The sequence below is a fragment of the Oxyura jamaicensis genome, chromosome 15 (assembly GCF_011077185.1).
Source record: "Oxyura jamaicensis isolate SHBP4307 breed ruddy duck chromosome 15, BPBGC_Ojam_1.0, whole genome shotgun sequence".
NCBI classification, from domain to species: domain Eukaryota; kingdom Metazoa; phylum Chordata; class Aves; order Anseriformes; family Anatidae; genus Oxyura; species Oxyura jamaicensis.
In genome coordinates, this window is record NC_048907.1 from 3808364 (window position 1) to 3821064 (window position 12701).

Genomic DNA, 12701 nt, shown 5'->3' on the forward strand with positions numbered 1-12701 from the left:
AGGGCCGCGGCCACGCGGGGACACAGCCGGGCACGTCCCTTCGCCTGGGGAGCACCTCAGTGGTGACATTTCTAGAAGAAGAGCTCAGGACAGAGCACGTGGGCACGGCCGCACGCAGCAGACGCCTCGCCTGGCCCTGGGGCCACGCAGTGACCCGCCTCCCCCCCCAGCCCTACCTGCTCTTGTCCACGGCGTCCTGTTCGTCCATCTCATCGGCGCTGCAGGTCGCGCTGGAGTCGCTGTCGGGGTTCACCCCGGGGCCTTTGCTGCCTTTATGGCTCTCCTTCTTCTCGGCCTTGGGCGTCCCCTCCGCCCCCGCTGCCCCTCCGCCGCCGGTGCCGCTTTCCGCCTTCTTGTCATTCCCCTTGTCCTTCTCCTGGCCGTCCTCGCTCTCCTCCTTCTTCACCTCGCTCTTGCAGGGCTCCTCGCTCGCCTTCTCCTCCGGTTCCTCCGTTTTCACCACGTCCACCACCAGCTCCTCTTGGGCCTTCTCCTCGCCGCCGGGCGCCTCGGGAGCCGCCTCCACAGGAGGGCTGGCGGCGGGAGCAGGGTTGGTGGCGGGGGCCGCGGGAGCGGCGGCAGCGTCGGGGGGCGTGGGGGCCTCTTCCAACTTGACTGCCGGTTCTGCGCCGGAGTCACCTCCCGGCCCGGGTGGTGCCTTGGCCCCGCTTTCGCCTCCCTCTTTGGCTTCGGGCCTCGGCGAGGGAATGCTCTCGGTGTCGGAGCTGTTATTTACTGCAGCTGAGAAAAGGGAAGAAATAAAAATAAGGATCGGGCTGAGATTCTCACTTCCCATACCGCTGCCTCCGCCCCCTCCCATGGGAGGAGAACGCCCTCGTTGCTCCGAGGGGGAGACGATCCCGGGGCTCGCAGCGCGGGGCTGGGATGCCCCAGGGAGGCACCGGGGGGCTCCCGGCTTGCCCAGCTCAGCATCTGCTCTGGCTGCTGCGAACCCCCACCCAAACCCCAAACCACGCTCCCAGCAACTGGGAAAGGAGGGTGTTGATGGAAAACCCTGCTGCTCGCTGCTGGCCTCCCTCACCCATAGCTCTGGAGCTCGGCTTAGCTCCGCGGGGCTCTGCGGCTCGCTGCCCGCCCGCTGGCACGGCGTGGCCGCCGGCTTACGTCCCGCGTGTCCCTGGCGCTGCCACCCCCAGGGCAGCTGGGGACCGTCCCAAAACACTGAGCCTGTTTGTTGTTGTTTGAGCCGCCAGAGGCAAAAGAAAGGAGGTCAGGGTCGGGGAGAGCAAAGCTCTGCCAGTGCTGCAGGACAGGTTAATTATTAAATGTAAAGGATCGTACTCGGATCTGCTCAGGGCTTGAAAGGGGCTGGAAAGACCGGAGAGATGGAGGTGCTGCGGGGAGCGGGCCTGCAGCTGGAAGGGGATCGCTGCCTCCAGGTCTCCGTTGTGCAAAGGAAGGCAGCAAGGGCCAGGTGGCCACACATCGCCCCCGACACACCTCGGCACGGCCCCTGGGGGCACAGCTCTTGTGCTTGTGTCCCAAATAGGCAACGGGCTCCCTCCCAGGTGCCCCTTTACCTGCCTCTCTCCACAGCAGCCCGTTTTGCTTCAAACGCCAGCAAAACGGGGGACACGAAGGTGTGGCTGTGCCAAGAGCCACGCGTTTGAGCGCACCCAAAGGCTTCCACCTGCGTGGCAAAGGACTGCAGGGCAGAGGCGTGCAGCCGCTCGGTCCCCCCGTGCCTGGTGCTACCCGACGTGAAAGGAGCTGCCGAGGCACAAAAAGGCCCAGCCGGGCGCTGGGCTCTGCTGCACTTACTCTGGACCCTGAACCTGTGGCCGGGGGGGCGAGGAAGGGAGCTGGGAGCACCCGGCTGGCTGCAAAGCCCCGGGCACCGGGCAAACGAGCACACGTGCCTCGCATTTGCGAGCAGACCGCTCGGACACAGGCGATTAATCACACGCTACAACCTGTGCCAAGTCCTTCTCCCCACCCCGGGGCCTGCCGCGTGGCCCCCAGCCCCAAGGTGCTCCCCGCGTGTCTCCAAATGGCACCCCGGAGCCCGCGACCTTCCCGAGCAGAGCGCCGCTCTGACATTTCTGTGCCCGTGACATTTCATCAAGCCCTGCTTCCACGTTCGCTCTGCTCAATAGCCCGCTGCAGAAGCAGGCCCCCTCCGCCCGACGGGAGGAATTCGAAATGAGGACTGGAGCTCTAGGAAGGTAAAGCTTCAGCGAGTGTCAAGAGATCCGTCTTTAATCTCAAACCCGCATTGTTTCCTCTCAGCCACTCTCACAAAGAGCAATAACTACCTTTTACTCCGTGGCTCTGAGTCACGTATCACCTCGCACAAAGATTTACCTGGAATCTGCCTTGTAATGAGTCACTTCCAACAATGATTTGAAAAGATTTCCAATTTCGAGTCCCATTAGCCTGGGTGCTAAGGCCAGGAAGCAGCGGGGTGCCAGCAGTGCCGGTTAAGTTATTAAATTACTTTGACAAAAGTCAAATGGGGCTATTGTTGGAAAATTATGCACATTTTCTCCAAACTCGCTGCCGTGCTTTCTAAGCGATAAATAGCTGAAAATTGTCACTTTCAAGTTGTTTCCTTCCTTTCGTACGGCTGCGAGAGAGGAAAATGCTCCCTTAAAAGGGGAATGGGGAGGAGAAGACCCGCTGAGGTCCATCAGCCCTGCTGGACAGGGACTGTGGCAGCCCTGGGGAGGCTCAGCCGCCTGGGGCAGCGGTGGCCACGATGCCCTGGCAGGACGGGGATGGGCTGTGCGAGCCCAGCGGGTTGCATCCATCCTCGTGCATCACCCAGGGGATCTCTGCTTTGTTTCCTCCTGTGGCCTCCCCGTGGGCTTCTCCCCGAGACCCCGCAGTGCCTGCAGTCGGCCCCGGCTTGGCCCTGCGCCCTGCCGAGCTGTGCAGGGCCCGGTTTTGGGAGGAAAACATGAAGAAAGCTGATTTACAAGAGCCAGCGCTCTGGGGAGCGTGTGCTGATGGAAACTGGAAATAACCTGGTGCTCTCTCCTGTGGGGCGAGAAGGAGCCGCTGGGCATCACCCCAGGTGCCACCCTGTGGGGACAAGGTGGGCGCGGGGTGGAGAGGGGCCGTGCGCCGGGGAGCGCGGAGCTTTGTCACACCACAGCTGCGCTGGGGAGGACTGGGAATGGCAGCGACTTCAGCTGACGGTGACTTGGCACCCCTGGTCCTCAAGAGCTCAAGGCAGCAGCAAGAGCTGCTCCTCCCTGCACGGCCCTGACTCGAGACCCCCCCGGGGGTCCCCAGCAGAGGTCGGCTTGTGACCGAGCCTTTGCATTGCACAACCCTCCCAAAATAAACATCCCTCCCGACGCACAGGGGAGGAGGGCAGCGATCCAGCGCAGTCCTCGCAAGCGTGAAATCCCGAGGCATCCGAAATGTCACGAGCGCCTCGTGCTGCGGGACAGTGTCACCTCGGCGCGGCTTCAGGGTGGCACACGCGGCCCCCTGGGAGCGCTGACATTTGCGGCCCCAGAAAGGCCACACGCGGCCCCTGAACCGCTCTGCCGTGGCGGTATGGCGATGCCGGGATGGCTGAGCACGTCCCCCCCGCCCCGCCTCACCTTCTGCCTCCTCGGCCATCTCCTCCTCGTTGCCGCTCGTCCCCGACACCTCCATCTCCTCGTCCTCAGCGGCGGGAGGGAAGGCAGCTTCTTCGCTCTGCACGGCGGTGCCTTTTTTCTTCTTCCTCTTCGCGTTCCGTTCCTTCTCCTGGGGGAAGAGGCAGAGGAAAAGGTGAGAAGGAAAAACCCAGCGGGACAGGAGCCGCACAGGAGCAGCCAGCACCCCTCCCCTGCCCAAAGGGCACCAACACCACTGTGACCCCAGCTCTGAGTCCTAATTAAATCCCTGCTAAGAATTGGCTGCCAGGACCAGACTCGCCTGCCCAAAGCCCCAGGACGTGGTCTCGCCCAGCCAAAACCCTCGGGGCAGAGCAGGACGGGGCGCACACCAGGCACTCACTGCACATGGGGCTGCCCCTCCAGAGGGAGCACGACTCCAGGGGAGGCCCTGGGGAGGCTGTGCCCCATGCCTGGAGCAGCCATGGGGTTGTACGATGGGTGTGGGATCCGTCTGGCACCGCTGTGGTCGGGGTGCAGCATCCCCCTGCTCCCCCTCCTGCAGAGCTCGAGCCCCAGCAAACCCCAGGGAGTTTTGGCACTGACACACGGGCAGAGGATGCGTGCGCAGCAGCCACTGGCACAGGGCTGCTCGCTCCTGTTTGCGCCCCGTGTTTCCAGGGACTACCTCAGGCTTCACAAAGGCCCACGGCCGCGTCCTGACGCCCCCGGGCAGGTAGCAGAGCTGATGACCCACGTGCAGCACATCGCAGTGCACCAGGTGCTTTCGTGCGTCCCGCTGCAGGCGCTGCCAAAGGACTTTGCCTCCTGCTGCTGGTGGGGACACTCGGTGCGTCACGGCATCCCGAAGGTGCCCAAACACCCCGTGCCCCGGTCCTGCCCTAGGACAGCACCGTCCCTGCTCTCCAGGGTACGTGCCGCGGCCATGGGGCGCGCACACACTGCTCCCTCCCTCCCGCCCGCCGGCCTCAAGGAAAAGTCTCGCTTCTGCTATTGTTTCCTGCTCTTGTTGCTTGAATAAATATTACCAGTAGGAACAGGCCCATCATCTCCGGCTCTCCCTGCAAGCCCCACACGGATGACGTGTGTAGGACGTTTATTTACACGGATGAGAAGATAAAGCCGTGGCGGAAACGTTAACTTTGCTGCTGGATCCCTGCGCTGGGAAGAGCCGGTCCCTCCCCTCCAACCCAACTTTTCAATCCTTTAAAAAACTTCCAGATAAAACAAACAAATCCAACGGCTTTTTGCTTGGAAACGCTGCTTGCTCAAAGTCTATTTTTATCAGGCTGGGCAGGAGAGAGGAAAAAAAAAAAAACACTCGAGAAACTGCTCTGAGGGGTTGGCAGCACCGTGGGAGGCGGGCAGGGCCCCTCTGTGCCCCGTCCCACCGCGGTGTCACCCGTGGTGGCGGTGGTCACGGTGCCCCAGCGCTCACATCTCTGTCAGGGCAGCGCTTCGGTAAGTGCACGTTTTTGTCTGAAGCAGCAGTTCCCCGTCATGCTAATGCGATGACAAAGCTCCTACGTTACTATGGCAAAGACTTCTCTGCCTCTTACTCACGGGTCCGTGACTCAGTTGAGGCCGGGAGCAGGCTCTTTGCTGGGGAAGCAGCCGGGAAGCAGCCCCGGCCTCCGCACCGCGCTCGGCTGGAGCCTGCGGGAGCTGCCCCAGGGCACCTCAGGTCCCTCCCGGGGTGAAACCCAGCAGCAGGTCCCAGCCACAGCCAGGGACACGTTCGAGGTCACCGCCTCGCCTCCTGCCATGCCAGCAGCTCCATGCCCCTCGTCCAGCCTTGCTCGCAGGCACGGTCCCCTCCTGCTTGCCAGTGCTGGGGACACGGGGACCCCCATCCTGTAACAACCACGGTCACACCAGGCAGGAGCCCCCTGCGTGAAGCCAGCCGGGGCAGCCAGAAGAGCACCCAGACATCTCCTCCCACCGCCGTGTGCTCTGCTTAATCCAAGTGACCACCAGTGAGGCCACGGCAAGGCACCGGGTCCGTTGGCTGTGCTCAGCTTTGGGTTATTTGGGTCCCTGCAGGACCACCCAGCCCTTCAGGGCAGGGTACCCCAGGAGCAGGCTGTCCTGGGGAGGGGATGCCAGCAGCCCCCAGCTGCGGCACCTCTCTGGCCACCGTCCCCGCAGGGGAAGAAGCCATCCCAACGTGTCTGGCCTCTCCTTGCCACCACCCCCCAAAGCAGCTGGAGCAGCCAAACCAGCTTTCAAACCCCGTCATCGATACGGAGCCATCGGAGATTTACCTCCCAGGTCAGCCTCTCGGCAGTGTGACCACGCTCCCACGTGGGTGACAATGACACGTATCTGACACCGTGCTGGGACCGAGCTAACCGCAGGGTGACAAAGCACCTCCGGGCCTGGCCCTGGGGACAGCCAGCCCGACCCTCAGCCCTTCAGCCCGCGGAGTTTCGCAGGCCCTGGGTGAGCCCTCACGGCAGCAACACCGGAGATTCCCCCACGGCTTTGCTTCCAAAAAAAGCCCCATTAGGGCCAGCAGAGACGAGTGAGAGGCGCAGCACCAGAGCGGTGCTAACTCCCCCGCCGTAGCTCCACAAGCCAGAACGAGCCCGAGCAGTCACCAGAGCAAAGCAGAAACCTCCCGGCGAAGAGGTGCTGGTGAGGACGGCGCCTTATCTCCGCCCGCTGGCAAACAGAGCGGCCCAGGGAGGACACCCCGTATCCGCACGCCGCGCTTTCCTTCAGCGCCGAGATTAGGGAGCGCAGCAGGCAGAAGGTCAGGGCTCACAGATGGCAATGCCCGGGACGGATCTGAGCCGCTCGGCAGCGAGACCGAGCCAAAACACGCCGCGGCGCAGACAAAGCGAGACTTCGAGGTGGCCTGACGCTGCCCCAGCACCACCGGGACACCCGTCCCTCGGGCACCCCGATCCTCCGGGGACCAGGGCGAGGATCTGAGGTCGCACATATCCTGATGGACCCCGCAGGAAGGGAGCACGGCAGTGCCGGGCACCGTTGCCAGCTGCACCCCAAGCCTTTTTCTCCCTAATGCTGGAGGCTCAGGGCAGGGGGTCCCCTGCTGGTTCCATGCTGAACCCGGATGTGTTTCGGGGCAGGAGGGACATCCCCAGGCTCTGCGTCCCATCCCAACCTGGGGACTGCCACCTGCTCACCCCCAGCTCCTGCTAAACCAGAGAGAAAGCTGAGCTCGGGAGGGAGCCCTTCAACCCTGTCACACCTACCCGGAGGAGGAGGCTTTAATCCTAACGAGCCCCGTTTGGGGAACTAATGAGATCTGCTAATTGAGTTTACTCTCATTAAGCAAGAGGAAGAAAAGCAGCGCCGGTTTGTTTCCTCACACACGATCAGCAGTAGCTGGCGGTGGGGAGGGCAGGGAGCAATTTGGGGATTTTGTGGCAAACCTAGGCGGTGACACACCGGCCCGCCGCATGCCTGCTCGGCAGAGGTCAAGGCTGGCTACTGGGTACAGGGGATTAGGAGGCTGGGGCTGCTCGTGAATATATTTAGGAGTCAGGAAGGAAGGTCTATGGCAATTTAATCTTGGTTGTTCTTTCATTTTATTCAGCTCTCTGGCATCTGCTGTTGCCACAAAACAATAGAGCCCAATAAATAACAGCTGAACGTTCATTGTTCTTCCACAAAACCGAGTCCCATAGCCTCGAATGCTCAAAAAATAAAATGATGATGCTGATACAAACTGCAAGTGAGAGTGAGCAATTAGACTGGAGAAGTCTCGCGGCTGCCTTGGAGGGACGGATGCAGGGAAAAATGTGGTTCTGCACAAAACCACTTCTGTGATATCATTTCTGAAACGTTAGGAAGCAGAGCAAATTAATGCACACCGATCCCACTGCCAGCCAGGCTGTGTGATCTGATTTCAGATCCTCCTCGGTAATGAACAACGGCATCTTTACAGCGCAACGTTTTATATTCGGAGGGCTTCATGCACGTCTAATTCCAGGCTTTATACAGGTTGTGTTTTCTTTTTGGTCTTTTGTATAGTTTGTTTGCTTTGTCTCTAAAAACAACCCGGTGAAACAGAGGAGCACAGGAGTGTCTCTGTGCGTGGAGAATTAATAAAAAAGAATCGCCAATGTCTTCTCTTTCTCTCATTCCTATAGACTGACTAGGATATTAAATTCCTGGGTGAGTCATTGAATGTTTTCCTGTCTTTCTTTTTACTCTTGCTGTAATAGCTTGCTTGGAGAGGTTCCTGCATTGAACATTGTCCTTTGCATTTTCAAAGCACCCCTTGGGGGTTTAAGCCATGTGAATTCTATTAGCCAGAAACTGGGAACCCCAGGACACTCCACAAATGAAATAATTATAATCCTTAGCTGCTCTTAGCCGTCTGCCCTATCTCCTGAACGCTGAATGAGCCCCGTTTCATTCATGCCCTGCGCTTTAGGCCAGAAAAGCAGCGTCAGCCCATTCTGACGGGGAAACCGAGGCACGGAGCGATGCGTGTATTTGCTCGCGGCCGCAAGGACAACCACCATCCACGTCAGGATCAGCCGTCTCTGCACAATACCTGTCCCACCACCACACTTCTGGGCTAAACCTCTCTTTTTCTTGCATGATCCTAAAACCCTGCATTTCTTTGGGGTAAGCTGCCCCCAGGCTACTCCTCCCCCTTCAGTCTGGGTGCCCCCGAGCATCGCCACGCTCCGGGAGCCGAGGCACGCTCCCACACAGCAGCTCCCCGGGGGCTGAGCGGGCAGATGACCCCGTCCCGAAGCAGTCGTGCCCCCCGATTCCCCATGCTGTCACCCCAATACGTTCTCCAAGCCGAGACGGTTCCCCCATCGCTGCGGGACCGGGCGGGCGCTCGCCGGGAAGTGCCCGAGGCACCTGGCGCGGGCAGCGGGGGGATTCTCACCATTTTCAGTTTGTGCTGCTGTAGGATCTCGTCCAGGTTCTGCCTCTTCTTGTAGTTGAAGTAGAAGTTTTTGCACTGCGACACGGTCTTGGAGCCCACCATCCTGGCAATGGCCGACCAGTTCCGCCCATGCTCAAGGAGACCTGGCGGTGGAAGGAGGGAAGGGAGAAGCGTTTAAGGCCAGATAAAGTCGCACAAGGGCAGCATTATCCGCACAGGATGGGAAACACCCACTGCGCAAGCCAAACTCCACAGGAACAATATGGTCACTAGCACCCGTCTGCAAGGCTTCCCAGGCCAGGGGATGACCTACAACAGCCTGTTTTTCTTTCCAAGGGGAAAAAAAAAAAAAGGCACTGGGCTGTCTAGCTCAGGAACAAAACATCCCGCAGCCACATCACCGCTGCGGGTGGCCAGGAGGGGCTGCCTGCCCTTTGGGACGGGAGCAGGAGGCGCTGCCGTGCCCAGGAGAACCCAGGAGGCCCTACCAAGAAGCAACGGCGCTCTCCACCCTCCTGCGCCCCGCCGGTGGCGTACACCGGGGTGACAAGGCGGCTCGGTGGGTTGGAGTCCTGCTACGGGTGGGGAGGAAGAGCCCGGGCAGGGAAGCGGCAGGAAGTGCAGGTGAGGTCCCCGCCGGGACCTCAAGTCCACAGCTTCGTGCCCTGGTGGTCCTGGGGCTGTTGCGGGTGGCACAGACGCCTGCCGCAGCCACCCCAGAGGGACGGGTGCTCAGGCCGCACGTCTCAGACCTGGCGAGACGGCGGGCTGGGAGGAACGGCGCGGTGCAGGAGGCTGGAGAACACGACCCGTCGCCAGCCCCAAGGTGTCTGCTGGACACGGGAGGCAGGCGGTCACGTCGGAGGTGGGAGCCGCAGCCCCGGGCCACACACCAGTACCTGCTCTGCCTGCCCCAGGCTCCTGGAGGTGACCTGGGCTGGGGTCACCCAGGCTTTCTGGACAGTTAAAACCTCGCAGCTTGCTGTCCTTCCCATGACCTGATTTCCCCATCTGGGGCCATCCCTGGCCTGGCAGCTTGCGAGCTCTTCCAGAGGACAGCACGTCGGGGGCCAAGCAGGCTCTGAATGGGGTGTCCCTGTCCCCAACCCCCCGGGATGTGGCAGCACGTGGCACAGCTCCCCAGGCCCTCCCCAGCACCTTGTGTAAAGGACGGAGAGACGCTGAGCCCAGGGGCACGGCACTGCCACAAACGGGGACTTCAAGAGCTGGGTGAACTCCTGCCCAAGGCACCTTCCTCTTCTCTAAGGGGTTTTTCTGCCCAGAGGTCACAACAACCCCCGGAGCCTGGGAACAAGGACTGCCTGAGTGTCCCCGACCTGTCCCCACACCGCACCCTGGCTGTCCCCAGCCCTGCCACCCCAGTGTCCCACCTTAGGGCTCCCATGAGTGGCCCTGCTCGTGCCCAGGAGCCACGCAGCCGAGCCCCAGCCGTGCCCAGCCTTCAGCCCAGCAGGGGATGGGGTGATCTCAGCACCAGGGCCCGAGGGATGCACCTCTGGGAGGGAAATGTGCAAGGGGAGGACATGCCCGGGGGGGACACGGGTGAGTCTGCGCTGAGTAGGCGGCACCACGTACCTCAGGACAGGTTAAAAAAGAAATAAAAATACAAATAAAATAATAAAAACCCACCCCCTCCCGGAGGAAAGCAGCTGTACTCAGCACGGCAAGAGTTAACGTCCCGGCCGTGCCTGTATCCTGCCCTGTCCCAGCACCAGGGCTTATCAAATTGCACGCAACACGCAGGCATCACACAGAGCGCTGAGCACCACAAAAGGCCGGGGCCAGCCAAGAAACAAGTTTGAGCTTTAACTCTGCAGCTCCCAGCGCTGCTCCCGCGAAACCCACGGCCTCTGCCGCGTGCTGGAGGGCTGGGGCTTCTTAAAAAGAAAAAAAAAAGGGGACGTCCGGCCACCAACCACGAGAGGTAACGCGCCGGGGGCGGCAGTCCTCCCCCCGCGTGTCACAACCCAGCGCCGTGGCCAAAGCAAACAAGGCACCCGGCCCCCTTGGCTCATCGCGGCGCTGTGCACCGAGCGCAGTGCCCGGGGCTGGAGCCATTTGCTGCGCCCCGGGCAAAGGCTCCCAACGCCGGCGCTGCCCCCGGTTCTGGCAGTGCCCTGCGAGCAGCCATGGGATGCAGCCTAGTAAACAGGGGGGGCCCTGTGCTGCCCACGGTCCCCCAGTGCGGTGTGACCTTCACCAGCCGTGCTGTGCCAGCTCCAGCTGCCCTCTCCCCTGCCGTGCCGGCTGTGCCACCCTGCCCAGCGCCGCGGGGACGCTGGGGACACTGCCACGGCCCCGCTGGGAGCTCGCAGCTGGCCGGGCAGGTGGCCGCATCCGTGCCCGGCTCACGAGGACAAGGCAGCCTGTGGGAGCCAGCAGGGTGCCCAGCCGCTCTCCTCCTTACACCGAGCAGAGCAGAACAGCAGCACCTGCTGCCCCGCAGGCGGGGATCGCCCAACACGCGCCCCGGGACGTGCCGGTACCTTCACCACGCGCCCCCCCCCGGCTCGGCAGCCCCCAGCCCTGTGCTCCCCAGCACGCCAGCCCGTCTCGGCGCGGCCGTTCATTTCCCAGCACAACTGAAACTATGACTAACTGAGTTATCAGATCGTACCGGCAGCTGCGCTCCTTGGCGTGCCGTGGGGGCTCGGCATGGCGTGGGGGCTCGGCACGGCGTGGCCCTGCAGGGTCTGTCCCTGGACACGCAGCTACAGCTCCACGCCAGGCACCAGCCCCAGTGCTAATTAACCCCGTCCTCCCCCCCCCCCCCCCCCCCCCCCCCCCCGCCGTACTTACATGCCGCGGGTCTGGCTGTGCCGGGCGGGGAACGTGCCCGGAGCATGCAGCGGGCGGGCTGGGACGGACGCGGGTGTTGGGGAGCGCTTCAAAGCCCCCCCGGGCACGCCAGCTCGCGGCGAAGCGCTCCGAGTGCTCCGCTCACGCCCGCCCCGCTCATTTTGCTTTCGCTCCCTCGCTGCAGCCGGAGAAAGAGAAGAAAGCAAAGCCGGTTCCTTAAATCCTGGGGGCGAGAGGATTTCAGAGCCATGGGCGGCGGAGAGCGGCGAGCTCCGAGGCTGGAAACCAGGTCACAGGCGGGAGAGTCCTGACCCCGGCGCCAGAAGTTGGAGGGGACACATGCTGTCCCCAGCTCTCCTCCAGCAGGGCGCGGGCGCTCGGTCCTCCCGCTCCTCCTGCTCGCGGCGGAGCTTTTCCAGCCGGCTGCGGCCGCGGTTGTTAAGGTGGATGGAAGCGCCTCCGGTATTTTCTCCCCTACCTCCTTGCTCAAGCAGCCTGGGGCTACGGGGAGGGGAGGCTGTGCAGTTTCAGGAGATGCCCGATGTTGCCAAGAAAGAATAATAAATAAATAAACCCAGAGGAAAAAAAAAAAAAAAAGAAAAGCAGCAGAAAGGCGCAGGGGAGGGAGCAGCCGACGGCGCGCTGCAGCTCCGCTCCTGCCAGCCCAGGGACGGGGAGCCGGTGCCGTCGGTATGTGGCGGAGCAGCGAGCGAGCTCTAATCTGTTCCTCTGGCTGACCCAGGGCTCATTGCATCTGAATGTGACCTCTAGACAGAGCATTAATAACGAACGTGGCACTGACCCAAGCTGACAAGGGGTGCGGCCGCTTGGCACCGGCTCCCTCCCTCCCTCTCTCACTTTCTGTCTCCCTCGCTCTCATCTGAATGTCAGCGGCAGGGGGAGGGATCCAGGAAAACAAAGCTTGGCTAATAGTTTCCTCCGCTCTGAAGTGAATCAAAGGCGCTTTTCTTTGGGGAGGTGAACGCCAGAGAGCCCAGCGGGGACAACGTGCCCCCAGCGTGGCTTGGCCCCGCAGCCGGAGCCGCTGGAGAGGTTTGGGAGAGGACGCGGGACGGCGCAGCCGAGCCAACGCAGGGGCTGCGTGGGCAGCGCTGCCACCACGGCCTCTGCCTTGGCACGAGCAAACGGGGGCTGGAGCGTCGCAGAGCAGGAAGGAAGAGGAGCCGGGAGAGCTGGGAGCACCTCAGGGTGTGCTCCGAGGGGTAGATGAGGGGGCACCGAGGTGGGTGGGAGCCCCTCGGCTCTCCGCAGCTGCGGGTTTTTCTGTGATCCTTTCCAAGGCTCCCCGGCACGGCCGCCCTGCTCCACCCAGCTCTGGGAGAGGGTGGAGGGAACCCGTAAAAGGGTCCCTTAATGGGAGCTCGTGCGGATTAACAGGACGGGGTTAC

The 12701-nt window shown here is 62.2% G+C and overlaps 1 protein-coding gene across 15 annotated transcripts in view; it reads right to left on the reverse strand.

The window, feature by feature from the left end:
- The window catches only part of NCOR2 (nuclear receptor corepressor 2), a 230811-nt gene that overhangs the window by 39787 nt on the left and 178323 nt on the right, over nucleotides 1–12701 (reverse strand). For all 15 annotated transcript variants that reach the window (XM_035341049.1, XM_035341048.1, XM_035341040.1 and 12 more), the window contains 3 exons: nucleotides 8473–8615; nucleotides 3576–3723; nucleotides 177–741 (listed from right to left, as the gene is read on the reverse strand). In XM_035341049.1, coding sequence (XP_035196940.1) covers nucleotides 177–741; nucleotides 3576–3723; nucleotides 8473–8615 — 856 coding nt within the window. The remainder of the gene's footprint in view (nucleotides 1–176; nucleotides 742–3575; nucleotides 3724–8472; nucleotides 8616–12701) is intronic.